This window comes from Chiloscyllium plagiosum, unplaced genomic scaffold (assembly GCF_037043375.1).
Source record: "Chiloscyllium plagiosum isolate Xiang-an unplaced genomic scaffold, Cpla_swu_hap1 HiC_scaffold_12, whole genome shotgun sequence".
NCBI classification, from domain to species: Eukaryota; Metazoa; Chordata; class Chondrichthyes; order Orectolobiformes; family Hemiscylliidae; genus Chiloscyllium; species Chiloscyllium plagiosum.
Genome location: NW_028270150.1, coordinates 53,966,982 through 53,989,578, shown reverse-complemented (window position 1 = coordinate 53,989,578; position 22,597 = coordinate 53,966,982). Strand labels below are relative to the sequence as shown.

The window sequence follows — 22,597 nt, the reverse complement described above, 5'->3', positions numbered from 1 at the left end:
CTCTACAGGGGATTGGATAAATACACAAAAGGAAAATATGTACAGGACTTTTGTGAAGAAAGGGGGCATCGAATTAATTGAACAGTATCACAAACTGGCACAGATACAACGGACTAAATGGCCTTCTGTTTTTATACAGAGAAGCAAAGAGAATTGAAGTGGAGTTGGAATATATTTTGTTTTATTCATTAATTGATATTTTTAGTAATTTTATATTTTAATCATGACTGCTGTGCCTTACAAAGAAAACCAACTATTGTCATGTCAAGGCAATTTAGGATTAGAAATAATGATAATTGTTTTATTCTTCCATTACACTTTGTCAATCCACACCTTTATTTGCAAATCAGTTTTGAAAATAGGTTTTACAAATTTACTTTTTCTGATTGTAGTTATTGAGGTTAATCAGGTGGAGTGTTTAAGCTGTTTTGTCAATAACATCAAAGAGCAAATAGTGTGCTTTTAGTATATTTGGCATTATAATCTAATGTATATTCTAGATCAGACAGTTGACTGGGGGGTTAAAGTAATTAGTAGTTACATTTATAAATCTGTATGTAATATTTAGTTTATAGTTGCCAGGGTTGCAGGGTTTGAGCTATCAGGAGAGGTTGAATAGATTGGGATTATTTTCCCTAGAGCATCAAAGGCTGAGGGGTGACCTTATCGAGGTTTATAAAATCATGAGGGGCATGAATAGGATGAAATGTCAAGATCTTTTCCCCAGGGTAGGGAGTTTCAAAACTAGAGGGCATAGGTTTAAGGTGAAAGTGGAAAGATTTAAAAAGGGACCTGAGGACAACCTTTTCCACACAAAGGGTGTGGCATGGAATGAGCTCCCTTAGGAAGTGGTAGAGGCTGGTAGAATTACAAACATTTAAAAGGCATCTGGATGGGTGTATGAATAGGAAGGGTTTAGAGGGATATGGGCCAAATGTTGGCAAATGGGACTAGACTAATGTAGGATATCTAGTCGACATGGACTAGTTGAACCAAAGGATCTGCTTCCATGCTGTACATCTGTACAAAGAAGGTTGGCTGTTTTCTGGAAGCAACACTGCAGAATGTTCATCCCTGCCCTTGCTCTCCGATGTCTTCTAATATGATAATTCCACCATAGAAATTAGATAATGCATTGATTGGAAACTGCTCAGTCTGAGATAGCTACAGGCAAAGACCCAGGCCTCCAAGGATATGCTTCACAATTGAGGATTCAAGGCGCAGTATTAGTGTCACAACCTCTATGTAGAAAGGTACGAGTTGAAGTTCCACCGCCCCCGGATGTGCGCTGTAAGTCGTCTGAAAAGGTTGATTAATAAAAGGATACTTCATGATTTCCTGTTTCTCGCTGACTATTGCTAAGTCTGGAGTATCGTGGTGGATGTGGCTCTCCAATGCACGTGGCAGCTTCAACTTTATGATAGACACAGAAAAACACAGAGGAAAGCAGTTTCTCAAACCAAAAGGTTTCAAAACATAACTAGAATCTGTGAGAAGACAAGTTCACTTGTTGGTACCAGACTCTCTCAAGTCATCAATGCTGATAACAAGATATGTGCACAAATTACCTAAATGCAGCTGTTGACAGACTTCAAACATCAATAGAACATAGAACATAGAACATAGAAGAATACAGCGCAGTACAGGCCCTTGGGCCCTCGATGTTGCGCCGATCCAAGCCCACCTAAACTACACTAACCCACTATCCTCCATATACCTATCCAATGCCCACTTAAATGCCCATAAAGAGGGAGAGTCCACCACTGTTACTGGCAGGGCATTCCATGAACTAACGACTCGCTGAGTGAAGAACCTACCCCTAACATCAGTCCTATATCTACCCCCCCTTAATTTAAAGCTATGCCCCCTTGTAATACCCGACTCCATACGCGGGAAAAGGTTCATACTGTCGACCCTATCTAACCCCCTAATCATCTTGTACACCTCAATCAAGTCACCCCTAAACCTTCTTTTCTCTAGTGAAAACAGCCCCAAGTGCCTCAGTCTTTCCTCATACGGTTTTCCTTCCATACCAGGCAACATCCTGGTAAACCTCCTCTGCACCCGTTCCAATGCCTCCACATCCTTCCTATAGTATGGCGACCAAAACTGCACACAATATTCCAGATGCGGCCGTACCAGCGTCTTATACAACTGCATCATGACCTCAGGACTCCGGAACTCAATTCCTCTACCAATAAAAGCCAGTACGCCATATGCCTTCCTCACCGCACTATTTACCTGGGTGGCAACTTTCAGAGATCTGTGTACATGGACACCAAGATCCCTCTGCTCATCCACACTACCAAGTATCCGACCATTAGCCCAGTACCCCATCTTTTTGTTATTCTTCCCAAAGTGAATCACCTCGCACTTAGCTACATTGAATTCCATCTGCCACCTTTCTGCCCAGCTCTGCAGCTTCTCTATATCCTGCTGTAACCTGCCACATGCTTCCTCACTGTCAACAACTCCTCCGACTTTCGTATCATCCGCAAACTTGCTCACCCAACCTTCTAACCCCTCTTCCAGGTCATTTATAAAAATGACAAACAGCAATGGTCCCAAAACAGATCCTTGCGGAACACCGCTAGTGACGGCACTCCATGAAGAAACTTTGCCATCAACTACTACCCTCTGTCTTCTTCCAGCCAGCCAATTCCTAATCCAAACCTCTAACTCACCCTCAATGCCATATCTCCGTATTTTCTGCAGTAGCCTACCATGGGGAACCTTATCAAACGCCTTACTAAAATCCATATATACCACATCTACCGCTTTCCCCTCATCAACCTCCTTCGTCACCTTTTCAAAGAATTCAATAAGGTTTGTGAGGCACGACTTGCCCTTCACAAAACCATGCTGACTATCCTTGATCACATTATTCCTATCGAGATGTGCATAAATCCTATCCCTTACAATTCTCTCTAAGACTTTGCCCACAACAGAAGTGAGACTCACCGGCCTATAGTTACTAGGGCTATCCCTACTCCCCTTTTTGAACAAGGGAACCACATTTGCTATCCTCCAGTCTTCTGGGACTACTCCTGTAGACAAAGAGGACATAAAAATCAAGGCCAATGGCTCTGCAATCTCCTCCCTTGCTTCCCAGAGAATCCTAGGATAAATGCCATCAGGCCCAGGGGACTTATCTATTTTCACCTTTTCCAGGATTTCCAACACCTCTTCTCTACATACCTCAAAGCCATCCATTCTACTTATTTGTGCCTCAGTATTCTCATCGACAACAATGCCCTGTTCCTGAGTGAATACTGAAGAAAAGTATTCATTCAGTGTCTCCCCAATCTCTTCCGCCTCCACACGCAACTTCCCCCTACTATCCTTGACTGGACCTATTCCTACCCTAGTCATTCTTTTATTCCTAACATACCTATAGAAAGCCTTAGGGTTTTCCCTAATCCTATCTACTAAGGACCTTTCATGTCCCCTCCTTGCTGCTTTTAGCTCTCTCTTCATGCTTTTAGCTCTCTCTTCAAGACAATCTGGGAACAAAGAGGAAGAGGTCTAAACAGCAAAGTGAAAGACTGTAAGAAGCAATAGATCTTGACAGCTGTGCGCTATATGAGACTAGAAATGTGTGCCAACATCAGCTGAACAGCTCAACCATTTTCATCTGAGCTCCTTGCAGAAGCTTCTGAAGATCAGATGGCAGGAAGAAATATGAGATGACAAAAATATATGGTGTTGAGGTGCATACATGGGTTAACATGCCAAGCATCTCCACCATATTATGACATTCACAACTGGATTGAGATGGTCATGCAGTTGGAATCCTTGACCTTTGCTTACATTGTACATTGAACAGTACAGCACAGTAGGGGTCCTCGATGTTATGCCGACCATTTTTCTTACTTTAAGACGTGACTAAGCTAAATAGCCTTCATTGTACAATCTTCCACATGCCTATCCAAGAGTCGCTTAAATGTCCCTAATGTACTACAGCTTGTCAGAATTCTGGATGTCAGATTTTTTGAGCCTGGTGCAAATTTTTCCAAAGAAGTGCAGCCTCCTTCAAAGGTAAATGCATATCAGAAGACAAAAACACTCAGAAAATTCTGAGCCATGATTTGTTCAAAACTCAATGGTCTATGCTATCAATCCAATTTGCAATTGAACAGGGAGGGCACAGGTCAGCCATGGCAGTGACCTATTTACTCACCACAACATATTGATGGTACGAAATAGTTCACTCTATCTTGAAGATTGAACAAGACATTCAGAAAGCCAAAAGGTCCCAAGTATATAGTTAAAATGTAGTTGTTGGATTTTTTTTTTAATATTGAAAGAAATTTAAGTTTAAAAAAAAACACATTTCATACTCTTGTAGTTCGAAATAGATAATAAATTTCCATACCTTCTGTACTCAGGCCAGGACTGGAAGTGAACTTGGCCACATCTACAATCTTCACTGCAAACTGCTGTCCTGTTTCTCTATTGATACAGCGTCGCACAACACTGAAAGGTCCCCTGAAATTGAAAGGCAAATCAAAAAATTTTTAGATATCCCACATTTCTTTAAACAATCAAAATTACATGCCACATTTCAGCTGTTCAGCAAATCACAAAGGGCCAATGGACCAAAGCAACAGGATAAATGAGGGTTACAGAAACTCTCTCCCCGTAATATTATTCATAGCATTTTTACACATCTTCAAATCTAATTTGTAGTATATTTTCATATAAATTTAAACGACAGTTAAACTGATCACATTCCCAACACTCAAGAACTGTATACTTCCTCTATTAAACTGTATACTTCACACTCCAGAAACAACAAAAGTGAATACAGTATCATTCCAATTGCTTTCATCAACATTTACTAGTTATGCACATACCAGATTCTAATCTGGCAAGAATTTTATCAGTAGCTATTTCAATATTTTGTTAATATTATCATTGTCCTTGAACATCAATTATTCTGATAGTTATTTGTGTTTGCTGCCACCCATTCATTTGCAGCTATAAGAAAATGCAGAGATTGCAATTACAGAAACATCTGAAACACATTCCAGAGTACAAGCCACAGTACTAAGATGAGTTAATTTTATCAATATTTGACTTACTTAATAAGGTAAACAATGACGTTTCACTCCTTGTATAACTGTACATAATTTCCAGTTAATCACTCACTTATAGGGCTGAATTTGGCAAAATAGGTAAGCAAGAAGTGAAATTTACATAATCTCCAACTTCATGTCTTTATGCATTTTTATGTACTTTTAAAAATTCTTGCTATTTTAGAAAGGGCAAAACAAATCCAATTGGGCCAACTATTTCATCAGTTTACTCTCAATAACCAGTAAAGTGATGGAAGATATCATCAGCAGTACTATCAAACAGCACTTGCTCAGCAATGACTTGCTCAATGGCACCTAGTTTGGGCACCTCCAGGGCAACTCTTTATCCGACCACATTAGAGCCTTGATACAAATATAGATGGAAGAGCTGAAATCCTGAAGTGAGGCAACAGTAACCACCTTCAACATCAAGGCTACACTTCATTAAATATTACATGAAGGCGACCCTGCAAAGTTGCAGTCAATGGAAACTGATGGTGTGATTGGAGGACTTTCACTCTGCTGGTTGGACTCATACCAAATGCAAAGGCCTGTCATGTCAATAGATCTCAATAGGCCCAAACATCGTCAGCTGTTTCACCGTCTCACCATCATAAGGTCAGAAGGAGGAATATTTTGATGATTACACAATGTCCAGCTTCATTTGAGACTCCTCAGGTACTGAAGGATACAGTCTCCAGATGCTGCAAGACCTAGACAACATCCAGGGCTGAAACGTGGTAAGTAACATTCATGAGGAGAAAGTGAGGTCTGCAGATGCTGGAGATCAGAGCCGGAAATGTGTTGCTGGAAAAGCGCAGCAGGTCAGGCAGCATCCAGGGAACAGAAGAAACGACGTTTCGGGCATAAGCCCTTCTTCAGGAAGAAGGGCTTATGCCCGAAACGTCGTTTCTCCTGTTCCCTGGATGCTGCCTGACCTGCTGTGCTTTTCCAGCAACACATTTCCGGCTAAGTAACATTCATGCCACATAAATATCAGACAAAGACCATCTCCAGCAAGAGAGAATCAAACTAATTTCTTGATGTTCTACAGCACTACCACAGCAGAATCTCCCACCATCAGCACCCTGGAAATTACCAGTGACCAGCAACTGAAATGGACTAGCCATTTAAATATAGCAGCTCCAAAAGCAGGTCAGAAACTAAGAACCCTGCAGTGGGTAACTCAGATTGTAACTCTCTAGAGCTGGCCACCATCTCCAAGACAAGTCAGGAGTGTGAGGGACTACTCCACACTTGTCTGGATAAGTGCAACTCCAGCAAAACTCAAGCAAATGACTTGATTGACACCATATATTCTCCTTCCATCATTATTGTTCTGTACCAGCACTGTATGCCATCTACAACAATTTGCAGCAAATTCAGGAAAGATCCTTAGACACTACCTTCCAAAACCAGAAGCACTTCCATCGAGAAGGACAAGGGAGGCAGATAATGGAAATAGGAACAACTGCAGTTCCCCTCCAAGCTACAATTATTCTTATTTGGAAACGTATTGCTGTTCCTTTACTCACACTGGATCAAAATCCTTGAACTCCCTCCCTAAAGGGCATTGTGGATGTACCTCTAGCACATGGGCTGTAGCTGTTTAAGAAAGCAGTTCACCACCACTTTTTCAAGGGCAACTAGGCTTGGGTGACAAATGCTGACCCAACCAGCAATATCAACAGGTATCAATGCTGAGTCCATTTTTGTTTGTCATTTATATTAATGATTCAGATGACAATACAGAAGATACTAAGAATGTGGATGACACCAAAATTGGTAATATAGTGGACAGCGAAGAAGGTTAGCCAAGATTACAAAGAGATTCGAAGCAATTGGGTCGATGAGCTGAAGAGTGGCAGACCGAGTTTAATTTGGATAAATGCAAGGTGTTGCACTTTGGTAAAAAGAATGAGAGCAGGATTTATACAATTAATAGTAGGATTTTGAGTAGTGTTGTGGAACAGAGAGACCTAGGGGCTCAGGTACATAATTCTTAAAAGTTTGCATCACATATAGACAGATTAGTTAAAACAACGTTTAGCACACTTGTCTTCACTGCTCAGACCTTTTAGTCTTAGGAGTCAGGGTGGCATGATGAGGTTGTACAGGATGTTGGTGAGGCCTCTTCTGGAGTACTGTGTCCAGTCTAGTATCCCTGTTATAGAAAGGATATTAAGATGGAGAAGGTTCAGAAGAGATTTATCAGGATGTTGCTGGGATTGGAGGGTTTGAGTTATAAGGAGAGGTTGGATAGGATGGGACTATTTTCACTGGAATGATAGAGGTTGAAGACTGACCTTATAAAGTTTATAAAATCATGAGGGTTACAGATAAGGTGAATGGCCTACAGTGGGGGATTTCAAAACTAAGGGGTATATTTTTAGGGCGAGAAGAGAAAGATTTAAACAAAAAGACGTGGCATTTAAAAAAAAAAGTTCATGTACGCAATAAACTTCCAGAGGAAGTGGTGGATGCAGGTACAGTTACAACATTTAAAAAGACATTTGAATAAATTAATGAATAAGAAATGTTTAAAGGGATATGGGCTAAGTGCAGGCAGTGGGAATTAGTTTAGTTTGGGATAATGATCAGCATGAACTGGTTGGACCGAAAGGTCTGTTTCTATGTTGTTTGACTCAATGACATTCCAATACTGAATAAAAATGACGATTGTAAGTACTATATCTTCAGATGGGTGTATATATTTGTGGAATATCAATTTTAACAAAGTTAAAGAACACATTTGTATGTGTAATGTATAGTAGTTTGAACAGCATGAAGGAGTTAAGACAACTGTAGCATGAAGTCGAGTGTGTGGTGCTGGAAAAGCACAGCAGGTCAGGCAGCATCTGAGCAGCAGAAGAATTGACGTTTTGGGCAAAAGCTCTTCATCAGGAACTGTAACACGGATGCATGTACATTGAATTAATCTTGCTAGTTACATACAACACACAAGAGCTTATCAGACTTGTGTTGGAATGCAATTTAAAAAAAAAGGGGTTTGATAACTTAGCCAACATTTATTGCTCATTCCTAAAGATGAAGATGAGCTGCTGTCTTAAGCCACTGTTGTCCATATAGGCTGTAGGCTGCAAAACACAAAATAAAACTCCTTGCAATATATTATGTTTGAGTGTTGATGGTTGAGTGCTCATTCATTCCAAGCTATTTGCAATACCTCTAAACTTTGCAATCAATTTCCACAATAATTTTTTAAAGTTCTGATTTTTAGAAATACAATTGTGAGAACATGGAATTGGAATCTGTAGATGCTTCTGGAAAATTACTTAGAACAACAATTATCATTATTCCATGAGGTTAATGACCTGCTCTTTAATTGGAAGATAAAAAGTAAATCAATTGATAGTTCATATTGAAGTAAACTAATACAATGTGATAGCTGTCAGGGAGCCAAAACTGCATGTGCGCGCCCCGGAGTTCGACAAGCTGTGAAAAGACCATTGAGATTATCAGTTTGTCTTACTTACGGCTTTCTGAACAAAAGCAAATCACGATCATTAGCAGACATTAAAAATTTATTGTAACTAATTTTAATAAATGGCACAGAAAAGAAAGGATTACTAATCTGTTATGAAATTTAAACTATACCCCTTTAATGGATACACACACTGGGGAAATGAGGAAACTGGTGAAGTCCACATTGAGGCCCTGGGGTTGAAGTGTTCCGAGGCGAAAGATGAGGCATTCTTCCTCCAGGCGTCAGGTGGTGAGGGAGCAGCGGTGGAGGCGGCCCAGGACCTGCATGTCCTCGGCAGAGTGGGAGGGGGAGTTGAAATGTTAGGCCATGGGGCGGTGGGGTTGATTGGTGCAGGTGTCACGGAGATGTTGCCTGAAGCGCTCTGCGAGGATGTAGAGGAGACCGCATCGGGAGCAACGAATACAATAAATGACATTGGTGGATGTGCAGGTGAAACTTTGATGGATGTGGAAGGCTCCTTTGGGGCCTTGGATGGTGGTGTGGGCGCAGGTTTTGCAATTCCTACGGTGGCAGGGGACGGTGCCAGGACAGGAGGGTGGGTTGTTGGGGGGCATGGACCTGACCAGGTAGTCACAGAGGGAACAGTCTTTGTGGAAAGCGGAAAGGGGTGGGGAAGGAAGTCAATGAAAGGTTTACAAATAAAATCAAAATTTACCATAAGGTAAAGGAGGTATAAGGTTACCATTTTTTCTTCACACAGGCTAGATAAAATAAAGGAGTTTAAAAAGGGATTTGAAAACTGCGTTGAAAAAATTACAAGTATACAGAGACTGAAAAGAACAGCAGATTAGGCTGTGCCTCCATACCCTTACATGGATTACATTACAGACATCATATTTCAAAATCTGTACTTAGGCAAAAAAAAATCAAATTATTTTTAGAGATGCGGTTATGAGCTTTAAAAGCAGCAACTTGTAAAGATTGAACTATTACTAATATTGCACAAAATGTTAACTACATTTACTGATTGTATAAAAATATAAAATAATCAGTTCTTAGTCAAAAGTTTCATCTCCTTTCGAAAACCTTTGCTTTGCTTTAACATTTCAGAGTGCTAACCATTAGCTGAAGGGGGATTTTTTCAGTCAAACCAGGTGCAATGTGTATATGTCAGGATTCATCAGTGGGATTTATGTTTTTTTTAAATTCATGTGAGGACAGTGTCGCTGGTTACATCAGCATTTACTGACTATTCCTGGTTTCCCGAGAGAAGGTGATGATAAACTGCCTTCTTAAATTGCAGTCCTTGGGTTGCAGTTATGCCAACAGTGCTGCCAGGGAGGGATTTCCAAGGTTATGACCCAGTGACCATGATGGAGAAGCAAAATAATTCCAAGTCAGAATGATGTGAGACTTAGAGGGGAACTAGTGGTGTAACTATGCATCAGCTGTCCTTGTCCTTCCAGATGGTAGGAGGCATCTGGGCAAGTCACTGCAGTGTATCTTGCAGACGATACACACTGCTGCCACTGTGCAGGTGATGAGGGAAGGTGAATGTTGGATGATGGCTAGTGTGCTGATCAGGCAATCTTTATCCTGGATACTGTCAAGCTTCACACATCCAATAAAGGGACAGCATTCCTGAATTGTGCCTTGTAGGCGGTGAGTAGACCCTGGTAAACAAGAGACGTTCTCACTACAGAATTCCAAGAATCTGACCTACTCCTGCAAACATGGTATTTATACGGTTGGTCCAGTTCAGTTTCTGATCAATAGTAACGTCACCCAGGATGCTAATATTGGGAGATTCAATAAATGCAATTTCACCGAAACTCTGGGGGAGGTGGTTCAACTCTCTTGTTGAAAATGGTTGTTTAGCACCTGTATGGTTCAAATGCTACTTTCTATGCATCAGCCCAAAACTTAGATGTTGTCCAGGTTGTGCTGGACATGATCATGGGTTGGTTCAGAATTTGGAAAGCCATGAATAAATGCTGAATATTGCACACAGTCAACAACAGCCCCTTCTAACCTTATATGATGATAAGGCATATTGGTAGTGGTAAATTCACCATGGGCCTATCAGACTGAAAAGTGTGTGTGTGTGCCTGTGAGAGACAAACAGACAGACAGGGTAGGGGAAGAGCGCCACAATGGGGATGGTGAAAAGAAAGCGCAAGAGAGAGAAAGAGAGGAGAGGTGAAGAAGAGAGGGGGGAGAAGAATGAGCAGGGGAGAACACAGGGCAGAAGGGGGAGAACTGGGGAGGGGGATGGAGGAGAGAGAGAAGGGAGGACAGGAGAAGAGTGAAAGAAGAATGTGAAGAGAGATGGGGGAGGGTGAGAGGGAAAGCTAGTGATGGTTTATAACCTGAGGCTTCCCATGCCTCAGGTGAGTGGAGAGGTTGGAAAAGGTGGTGCTTATGCTGAAGGGTGTGTGCATGGGTGTGGTTGGTTGGTTGGTAGTTGGTGAGGGGGGGGGAGAAGAGAGAGAAAGAGGTGGGCAGGAATGTGGAAAGACAAGAACGGATGGGTGGAAATGGAGCCCAGATGGAGATATGTGAAAGGGCTAGCTAAACATGGAGATTATAGATCACATCTCATTCCTTCAGGACAGAAGAGAAGCAGAATAAGTAATAATACAATCTAAGAGTAGGAGAAAATGGGGAAGCTGTACTTAAAAACACCCTTATATAAATGTGAGAAATACCTAGGAGTAGATGAGAATGGGTGACCGTGCTAAAAGCATCCCATTTGATAACAGAACTGGGTGTGGCATGAATAAAAGATGGAGATGTTGATAAGGACAATCTTTCATGGTAACCTCAGCCGCTACAGCAATTGTTGGAATCATTGTATTGCAAACTAGCAATCCAGCCAACTGAGCTAATCAACTCCATGGTATATTAGTAGGTAGTAGGATGCTGCCACATTCCTTAACTGCATTTAAACATATACTTGCACAGCCAGTAGTGAGACTTAACAAGAAGTTCATCATAACAAGATGTAGTTTATTTAGGTCCAAATACATAACTTGGGGGACAATGTTTCTGGTCAATGTAACCTCCAGGATATTGATGGTGGGTATTCAGTGATGGCAACACCATTGAAATCAAGAGATAGTGGCAAGATTGTCTCTTTATTGGAGATGGTCATTGCCTGGCATTTACATGGGTTAAATGTTGCTTTGACATTTTCAGCCCAAGCCTGGATATTGTTCAGGTCTTCTTGCATTTGAAAATGGGTTGCTTCAGCATCTGAACATGAATGGTGCTGAACATTGGCTAACATCCCCATTTCTGACCTTATGATGGAAGGAAAGTAATTGATGAAGCAGCTGAAGTTGGTTGGGCCAAGGACACAACCCTGAGGAACTTCTACAGAAATTTCCTGGAACTGAAATGACTGAGCTCCAAGTATGTGCCAAGTTTGACTCTAACCAGCGGAGAGTTTGCCCCTTGATTCCTATTGATTCCAGTTTTCTAGGGGTTCTTGTTTCACACAGTCAAATGTGGCCTTGATGCAAAGGGCTGGCACTCTCGCATCACCTCTGGAATTTAGCTTTCACATCTATGTTTGAACCAAGGCTGTAAAGAGGTCAGGAGCAGAGTGGTCCTAATGGAATCCAAACTGCATATCAGTGTGCAGGTTTTGCTAATCAAATGCAATAATGATTCCTTTTTTAAAAAAAAACAATTACATAGAAATTGCAAGCAGCAACGAGCAGTGGAGCAAAGTATATCCTTCACACTACCATTTTCCAAAGTCTCCTGCTGAAATGTTCTTAGAACGCATTGTTCTCCTCTTTCCTTCAATTACCTTCGTAATGTATTCTTAAACATTGACATAGTTGCTGATTGAAGCAGAGACTCTTTGCAGACTCCTAATCCTTCACATAAAAACCTTTCTCCTGCTACATTTCTAAACTCTTACATTTAGTGTTATTTTCTTTAATCAACTCAATCTAGATTGTTTCCACTGGTCGAACAGTGTTTCTATCAAGTCTCTAATACACCCTCAAAAATTTTACAAACATCTATCAAATCTTTTTCTATTTTCTTTGAACTTTTAAAAGACTTATTATTATCACCTGGTTTCAGCCTGCCTGAAAAGAACAAGAGTAACACAAACAGCACACATCACTATATAAAGGTTTCATGCCAAATCCAAACCAACTGTTGACTTCGACATATGTTGACATAACAACAATGAAGAAATGGTAAAAACATGAATACTTACCTATAATAGCATGGGAGCAGCTGTGACAAATGACCCGCCTCTACTTTCTAGAAATTTTATTTTATACAGATAGCTATTGCATTTTGACTTTTAGACTCTTTACATTTGCCATAAATGTGGCATAGAAACAGCTGTTTCCAATAAACTTTATCCAATTAAGATGCACTTTTAAATGTAGTAAAAGCAAAATACTGCAGATGTAAGAAACCTGCAACAAGTCCTGTTTGAACTCAAGAGTGATATTGGACTTGGTTTCTCTCTCCACAGATGTGCCAGATCTATTGAGTCTTTCCAGCTTTGCTATGTACTTTGTGTTGTGAACCCAAACCACCAAAACCATCTGGTTTTCTCAAACAAAAAAAGTTAGTTCAAGATTAATGCATTATTATTTTGAAATAAACAACTGGCCATAAGATACTCAAGATTTCTTGCAATTATATTTACCCTATGCTATATAAAAAAATCTTCAAGAGTTCAGTGTGAGTATCACAATTCCATCTTAAAGCACAAACAAAGTTAAAAAATGATCCATCATGTCAAAGAAACTGGAGATGGGCAAGAGGTGCAGCCATACTGAAAGACTACTGCATTGTTAGAGATACCTTTTGGGTGTGATATTAAAACAAGGCCCTGACTTCCCTCTAAAATAAAAAGTAAAGCAGCACATAATCCTGTTTAAAATCCAAGAGTATGGTAATTAAGGAGGGCTGTCAGGGTGGTGCATTTGTATCCACTGGAAGTGACATATATTACGAACAGAGCTATGATTTTTTTTGTAAACAGGAAGAATTGCACATTTTTTTGTTGACTTGTGGAATGTGGGTATTATGGACTGAGCCAATATTTATTTCCCATTGCTAGTTCCCTTCAGAAGGTGGCAATAAGCTGCCTACCTGAACTGTTCCAGTCCATATGCTGTAGGTGGACCCATGATGCCATAAGGGAGAGAATTCCAAGGATTTTGACCCAGTGATGTTTCAATTCAACAAAACAGATTAAAGCAATGCACATACACAGATAATTCTATGGGGAGATTTTGCATTTGCAGAATTGTAACTGCAGATACGTTCTATTTTGTTCAAAAAGCACAATCTGCAGGCAGTCAATTCATGTAACATTTTATAAATTCCTACTTTGGAAACAAAACTAGTCTGGCTCAAGATTGGGATACAACCAGACTCTAACGTCACATCTTTAATACATTGTCTGAGCGGAGATGCCACTTTTTAAAAAAAAAACCTCAAGTTATTTAAAGAAAAATTTAATAGCAATCTAGATTTGTTCAATATATCGTTTCAGTTGCATGCATGATACTGTAATTTTTTACTATAAATTCTGTGTCTTATTATCCTGCTCCACAGCTACCTGAAGGAGCAGCTCTCCGAAAGCCAGTACTTCCAAATAAACTTGTTGGTCCTTATCCTGGTTTTGAGAGATTTTTTAACTTTGTTTAATTCATTGCATTTGATTTATAGGCATATTATGTGTCTTACTTAATTTTTTTTTCTAGGTGGCTATATTTAATGAATATGAAAAGAAAAAAAAATGTCAACTGTAATCAAAGTCATCATTAGTCGCCAATAACAGATGCTTGAATTTCATTTAGCCTTTTGCAAATGTCCTATAAATATAGAAAATCAAATCATTTACATCATTATACTTTAATTAGTGCAAATGTTTCACCTTCAGAATTTAGCATTTAGAAAATTACATATCTAATAAACAATTGGAAGATTCATGCCATTGTTTTCAGCTCTAAACTCTGCTAGTTCCATCCCTCTCCCCCACCACGGTCTGAAATTAAACTAATCCGTGTGAAACTTTGGTAACACATTTGATCCAGAGAAGAGCTTCAGACTTCATAATTGCATCATAAAAAACACATGTTTTCACTTGACTGCTCTTTCCTCAGCTCATCCTTTGCTGAAATTCTCTTGACTTGGCTAATTTCAATGCACTGTTGGCTGGATTCTCAGTTCTCAGAACTGTTCTGAGGAAGGATCAATGGACCCGAAACAATAACTCTGATTTCTCTCCACAGACCTGCTGAACTTTTTCAGCAATTTCTGTTTTTGTTTTACAGCACCTGCAGTTTTTTTCTTTTTTTAAAAAAAGTAATTGAGCCCACTGAGTCTGTGTGCCATTCAATGAAACGACAGCTGATCTGTTAATCCTCAACTCCACTTTCCTGCTTTTTCCCAAAGAACCACTGATTCCTTTATTGAATAAAAGACTTTCTATCTCAAACTTCAATATACTTAACAGACCTTCCTCTATAACCCTCTGTGGTAAAGAATTACCCAAAATCTCAACTCTCAGAAGTGTCAGTCTTGAAAGTGCAACCTCTTATCCTGATATTATGCACTGTAGTCCTAGACTTTCTCACAAGCAGAAATAACTTCCTTGTATCCAACGTGCAAAGTTCCTAAGCATCTTCTATGTTTAAAAAAGGTGCTTCTCATTCTCTAAATTACGAGTACAGATCCAATCTACACATCCTCTCCTTGTACGACGGTCCCTCAACAGCTGGGATCAGCCCACTGAAGCTTTTCTACCATTATGTCTTTCCTTAAATAAAAGGCCCAAAATTGTTCATAATATTCCAGCTGTGGTCTGACTAGTGCCTTACATAGTTTTAGCAAGAGTTCCTCATTTTTATATTTCTCCCCTTGAAATAAAGGCCAATATTCCAGCTGCTAAACCTGGATGCGCATTCAGAGAGGTTTTTGCATAAGGACTCCCAAAACCCGGTTTTGTAGCTTTCTACAGTCTTTCTCCATTTAAAGAATATTCAACACCTCTACTCTTCATATCAAAATGCACAATCTCACTTTTCCCACATTACATTTTATTTGCCAAGTTTTCTGTTCACCTGCATAACCTGTCTGGATCCCTCTGCAGACTTGGTGTGATCCTCACCACTTGCCTTCCCAGCTATATTGTATCTGCATGCTTGGTAAAAGGACATTCACTTTTCTCACCCAAGTTATTCATATTGTAAATAATGGCTGCACTGATCTCTGTGGCATTTCACTAGTTACAGGTTGCCATTCCTGAAAAGCCCCTCTTTTTCCCCCAAATCTCTGCCTTTAACCACCATCCTCCAGCCATGCTAATATATACTTTCTATACTTCATGGGTTCTTATCTTAAGAAGTATCCTAGTGTGTGGTACCTCATCAAATTACTTCTGAAAATCCAAATATATTACATCTATTATCGATCCCTGCTTTTGATCCCCTCAAAGAATTCTAATAAATTTATCAGGCATGATATTCCCCCTCATGATGTTATGCTGATGCTGCTTGATCACATGATGTGCTTCTATATTCTGTGCCATCACATACTCTATTACAGACTGTAGCATTCTCCCAATAATAGACTGGCTTTTTTTTGTGTCCTTCTCTTCCTAAATAAAGCTGTGACATTGGAAAATTGCCAATGTTCTGGGACATTTTCACAATCTAAAGTTTCTTGAAAGATTACGACACAGTATATCCACTATCTTTGTAGTTGCCTCTTTTAATATCCTAGGGTGAATCTCAAGTCCAGGATATTTAGCAAGCCTTTGCCCCATCAGTTTAGGTAGTCATAGTTATTGTATTTGTTTCCTTGCCTCCATGTGTCCCTGGATTGCTTCATAATTTTGCAATGCTACAGGTGTCTTCTACAGTGAAGACTGATGTAAAGTATTTATTCAACTTCCTGGTTCCCATTATTCCCACAGTCTCATTTTCTAAGGGGCCTGTGTTAACCTTGACCTTCTCTATTCGTATATTTAAAGAAGTTCTTGCTGTCTGTCTTAACATATACAGGCAAATATATCTTCAACATTTATCTTCACCCTCTATTTTTGGTTCTTCTATTGTAATTTTTAAAATTCATACCCAAGATAATAATTAAATATTTAGGGTGTGGAATACACTGCCAGAAAAAAATGGTGGAGCTAGGTTAAATTGAGGAATTCAAGAGGGTGTTGCATGCTTATTTGGACAGAAATAGTGCACAAAGATATGGAGGAAAAATGAGATTTGGCAATAGGTAATGCTGAGTGTTGAAAATCTGGTGCAGGCATGTCTGAATTGTCTGTTTGCACCAAAACAATCCTAAGATTCTGTGAACAGTGACAAAAGCAGAGTGGACTAAGAAATTGATGCATGCTACCATGCACATAAAACAATTTCTCATCATGACACAAGAAACTGCGTAGAACTAGCTGTAAAGAAAATTATGGTGTCTGAATAACCCATCAGACTAGTTTTAGATTTCAAACTTTTCTACAAGGGAAAAAATTCCAGTCCCCTCCCTTCCAGCATTGTCTCTTATTGCTCCTTTAATTTCCACATCTTTGTGAAAAAGATTCTCTCTGGCTTTCAGGTATATCAACAGAAAGAACCCTTCTGTTCCAATGCCATTCCTTTCCTGTTCAAACAATAACACTATATCAAAAGGCCTAACTCTCAAACTTATCAGTCCACTTTAAATAATATCTAACATTTGTTTTTTTCCAAGTCCTAAAGCAAGTTATTCATACTTATTAACCATGCCCATTTCTGCCTAATTTATGTTCAGATCCCAAAGGCTGACATTAATTGCATAGCAAGTATTATTGGAAGTCAGTACCAGCATCTGGGATTGTGATCATGGGACAACACCTCAATGTCTGTTCAGTTTTTCTACAGTTTTCAATGTAGTCAGCTGTGAGATTTTCTCTCATCACTCCCCTGTCATTAAGTGTGGTTCAATCCTTGCATATTTCTACATCTAAATGTTCAAAACATTTTGGATACAAACTCCATTAATAGATTCTCTTCCCACTTCAAGTTCTCCAGATTCTCCAAAGCATCCATCAAGGAAAATGTAGGGAGTGATGGATTCTCAGAGGAATGTAGCACAAACATCCAAGTTTCTGGTATTGAGACTGGCTCTAATGCAAGAGGGGTACATCAGGTTCCAAGAGATCAATTGTGTTAGGGGATTCTCTAGTCCAAGGCACAGATAGACATTTCTGTGCCTCGTAGCGAGAAATAAGAATGGTGTATTACATCCCTGGTGCCAGGATCAAGGATGTCTCAGAGAGGGTGCAGAATGTTCTCATGGGGGAAAAGGGTCCAGCAGGAGATTATTGTATACATTGGAACCAACAACATAGGAAGGGAAAAGGATGAGATTCTGAAGGGAGAATATAGATATGATTTAGAATATAGATAGTTAGGCAGAAATTTAAAAAAAGGCCTTCGAGGGTAGTAATATCTGGATTATTGCCGGTACTACATGTTAATAGGGTAGGAATAGGAGGATGAATGCATGGCTGAGGAGCTGGTGTATGTGAGAAAAATTGACATTTTTGGATCACTGGAATCTCTTCTGGAGTAGAAGTAATCTGTATAAGGAGGACAGATTGCACCTGAATTGGAAGGGAGATTTGCTAGAGCTGCTTGGGAGGATTTAAACTAGTAAGGTGGGGGGGGGGGGGAGGGGGGGGGGGGGGGGGGGGGGAGAGAGAGAGTGGGGTGTGTTGGGACCCAGGGACACAGTGAGGAGAGAGATCAATCTGAGACTGGTACAGTTGAGAAAAGAAGCGAGTCAAACAGTCAGGGCAGGCAGGAACAAAGCAGAGAACAAGGTAGGACTGGTAAATTAAACTGCGTTTATTTCAATGCAAGAGACCTAACAGGGAAAGCAGACAAATTCAGGGCATGGTTAGGAACATGGGACTGGGATATCATAGCAATTAGAGATGTGGCTCAGGGATGGACAGGACTGGCAGCTTAATGTTCCAGGATACAAATGCTACAGGAAGGACAGAAAGGGAGGCAAGACACGAGGGGGAGAGGAGTTTTTGATAAGGGATAATGTTATTACAGCTGTACTGAGGGAGGATATGCCTGGAAATACATACAAGGAAGTTATTTGGGTGAAACTGAGAAATAAGCAAGGGATGATCACCTTATTAGGGTTGTATTACAGACCCCCTAATACTCAGCGGGAAATGGAGAAAAAATTTGTAAGGAAATTTCAGTTATCTGTACGAAAAATAGGGTGGTTATGGTCAGGAATTTTAACTTTCCAAACACAGATTGGGACTGCCATAGTGTTAAGGGTTTAGAATGGAGAGGAATTTGTTAAGTGTGTACAAGAAGAGTTTCTGATTCAGTCTGCTGATGTACCTACTAGAGAAGGTGCAAAACTTGACCTACTCTTGGGAAATAAGGCAGGACAGGTGACTGAGGTGTCAGTGGGGGAGCACTTTGGGTGACCATAATTCTATTAGATTTAAAATAGTGATGGAAAAGGATAGACTAGATCTAAAAGTTGAAGTTCTAAACTGGAGGCAAGCTAATTTTGACACTATTAGGCAAGAACTTTCAAAATTTGATTGGGGGCAGATGCTCGCAGGTAAAGGGATGCTGGAAAATGGGAAGCCTTCAGAAATGAGATGAGTGTCCAGAGATAGTATATTCCTGTTAGGGTGAAAAGAAAGGCTGGTAGGTGTAGGGAATGCTGAATGAGTAGCAAAATTGAGGGTTTGCTTAAGAAAAATAAGAAAGCAAATGTCAGGCATAGACAGGATAGATCGAGTGAATCCTTAAAAGAGTATAAAGGCATTAGGAGTATACTTAAGAGGGAATTCAGAAGGACAAAAAGGAGACATGAGATAGCTTCGGCAAATAGAGTTAAGGAGAATCTGAAAGGTTTTTATAAATACATTAAGGACAAAAGGGTAACTAAGGGAGAGAATAGAACCCCCCAAAGATCAGCAAGGCAGCCTTTGTGTGGAGCCACAGGAGATGGTGGAGATACTAAACAAATATTTTGCATCAGTGTTTATTGGGGAGAAGAACATGGAAGATATAGAATGTAGGGAAATAGATGGTGACACCTTGAAAAATGTCCAAATTACAGAGAAGTGCTGGATGTCTTGAAACACATAAAAGTGGATAAATCCCCAGCACCTAATCAGGTGTATTCTAGAACTCTGTGGGAACTAGGGAAGTGATTAGTCACAGGTGAGGTGCCGTGGTGTTAAGGACAAGCCAGGGAACCATAGACCGTGAGCCTGACATTGGTAGTGGTCAAGTTGTTGGAAGGAATCCTGAGGGACAGGATGTACATGTATTTGGAAAGGCAAGGACTGATTAGGGATAGTCAACATGGCTTTGTGCGTGGGAAATCAAGTCTCACACACGATTGAGTTTTTTGAAGTAGTAACAAAGAAGATTGATGAAGGCAGAGCGGTAGACGTGATCTATATGGACTTCAGTAAGGCATTCAACAAGGTTCCCCATGGGAGACTGGTTAGCAGGGTTAACTCTCATGGAATACAGGGAGAACCAACTCGAAGGAGGAGACAGAGGGTGGTGTTGATGGTGATGGCAGAGGGTTGTTTTTCAGACTGGAGGCCTCTGACCAGTGGAGTGCCACAAGGATCGGCGCTCGGTCCACTAGATTTCCCCACAGGATGAAATATTCTCCCAGCAAATACTCTGAAGTCCCTTCAAGATTCTTATAACTTTCCATAAAAATCACCTCTAATTCTTCTAAACTCCAATGAGTATAGACAAATTGTTCAACCTTTCCTCAAAAGACAAGCCCTTCTTTCAAGCAAACTTCACTAAACTCCCTCTTTAAATAAAGAAATCAAAACTGCATACAGTGCAATTATTTACTTTCATATTTTCAGGAAATTTGATTACAATACACCTGGTCTCTTCATTCCAATAATTTACGTCAGTAGATTGTAAACACATAAGACCCAGCACTGACACTTGCAGTACCTCACTAGTTAGTTTACCAACTTGAAAATTACTCATTTATCTCAAATCCTTTTCCAGTTACTCAGCATGTCTTCTACGTATGCTAATATTATCACCCAAACACCATGAGTTCTTATCTTGCATAGTAACCTGTTATGCAGCAACTTATCAAATTCTTTTTTGAAAATCAAATATACTACATCTACAGTGAATACATCAAACATTTCTCTTCCATCTATTCCATCAAGGAACTTGAACGAGTCCTTCAAGGACCATTTAAAATCAAACAAAAATACTGCTAATTCTGCTTGATTACTTTATCATTTTTTTTAAATGTCTTGTACTACTATGTCCTTAATACTGGATTCCAGCATTTTGCCAATACCAGATGTTAGGATAATTGGTCTACAGTTTACTGTTTATACCTGCCTGCTTCAGAGATAGAGGGATTATATTTGTAAAAAAAATGGCAGAATTTATTAAAATACCTTTTCTGCAGAGTCTCATCTCTCAAGTCAGTTTATTGGAGAGTCATAGAGTCAGATGTATGGCATGGAAACAGATCCTTCGGTCCAATTCATCCATGTGGACCAGCTATCCCAATCTAATCTAGTCCCATTTGCCAGCACTTGGCCCATATCCTTCTAAACCCTTCTTATTCATAGATCCATCCAGACACCTTTTAAATGTTGCAATTGTACCAGCCTCCACCACTACCTCTGGAGATAGGGAAAAGATAGGCAATAAGAAAACAGCAGCCAAATGAAGAAAATCAAGTGTCGAGAGTGTGGTGCTGGAAAAGTACAGCAGGTCAGGCAGCATCCAAGGAACGGGAGAATAGACGTTTCGGGTATAAGCCCTTCAACACCTATTCTCCTAGTCCTCGGTTGCTGCCTTACCTGCTGTGCTTTTCTAGCACCACACACTCGACTGATGTCCAACATCTGCAGTCCTCACTTTCTACTAAGAAAAATCACGAGTGTTTTTTCCATGGGCTTTATAAAAATCACGTGTCATGGTCTCTGTTCAAAATAACAAATAGTGTGAGGAAAGCGATTTCGATTTCTGAAAAGCAAATCGGGCAGAATGCTAGAATATGCACCTTACCATATATTATTCATTTTTGAATCATACTTAGTATTGTTCTGGCGCCTGCTCCTAACTTTCTGCCAATATTGCTCTTAACTAGCAAATGGGAAGTGTAATACTGTGATTGCTTCTTTTTGGGGAGATATCAGAGTTTCTTGGGCTTCAGAGCAGAATTTAGCGAGTTGTAGGATGCATCAAACCTGTTTATGACCACATTGTGGCACCACCGGACATGTTGTACTCCAAATTATGCCTTTATTTTAAAAACAGGGATGCAAACTTCATCTGTTGGACATAATTTGTGTGAATATTTCATGTATGTGTATCGTTTAATGAACTGTGTTCATTAGTAAAAGTTGCAAAATACATTTTTTAAACTTTGGATTAGCTGAAGCTGCTTAATAAGGAACAGTGAACATTAGCACACCAATATAATAAGGCTTACCAAGTATTGATTGGAATCTAGCTTGCTTCATTTCAAATTTGACAGAGGATGGTCGAACCAAAAAAAAAATCAATAGTTCTTGGCCTCTTAAAATGTTAACCATGTTTGTGTCAGATTTTTTTTTTGCTAGATACTTTCATACTAATAACATGATTCACAGCTACTACTACCTTTCTACAAAAATATTTGATGTACCACTGATACTCATAACCTCAAAACCTAAAACTTTATAGGTTTTACTTTTTCAATTATTCCAATGGTCTCGGAATGTTAAACATTTTAGGAAAGATGGAAAAAAAAATAATATTTAGAAATACATTGCAACATAACTGAATAATAAACAAATTGATTTGTATTTATACAAAAAAACAAATTTGCATTTACACGGTACCTTTTGCCTTCTTAACCAAAGCAGTCAGAGGCAATGAACTAATTTTGAAGCAAAGTCACTTAAATAGACAACCTTAATTTGAATACAGATCGCACAACTAATAATGTAAGTGGCCATTTAATCTGCTGTGTGTTTGAATGAGCAACAAATACA

The 22,597-nt window shown here is 39.7% G+C and overlaps 1 protein-coding gene across 11 annotated transcripts in view; it reads right to left on the bottom strand.

Annotated features, from left to right (window-relative positions):
- caska (calcium/calmodulin-dependent serine protein kinase a) overlaps positions 1-22,597 on the bottom strand; it is a 609,390-nt gene that overhangs the window by 468,297 nt on the left and 118,496 nt on the right. For all 11 annotated transcript variants that reach the window (XM_087992817.1, XM_087992820.1, XM_087992823.1 and 8 more), the window contains exon 2: positions 4,376-4,488. In XM_087992817.1, coding sequence (XP_087848943.1) covers positions 4,376-4,488 — 113 coding nt within the window. The remainder of the gene's footprint in view (positions 1-4,375; positions 4,489-22,597) is intronic.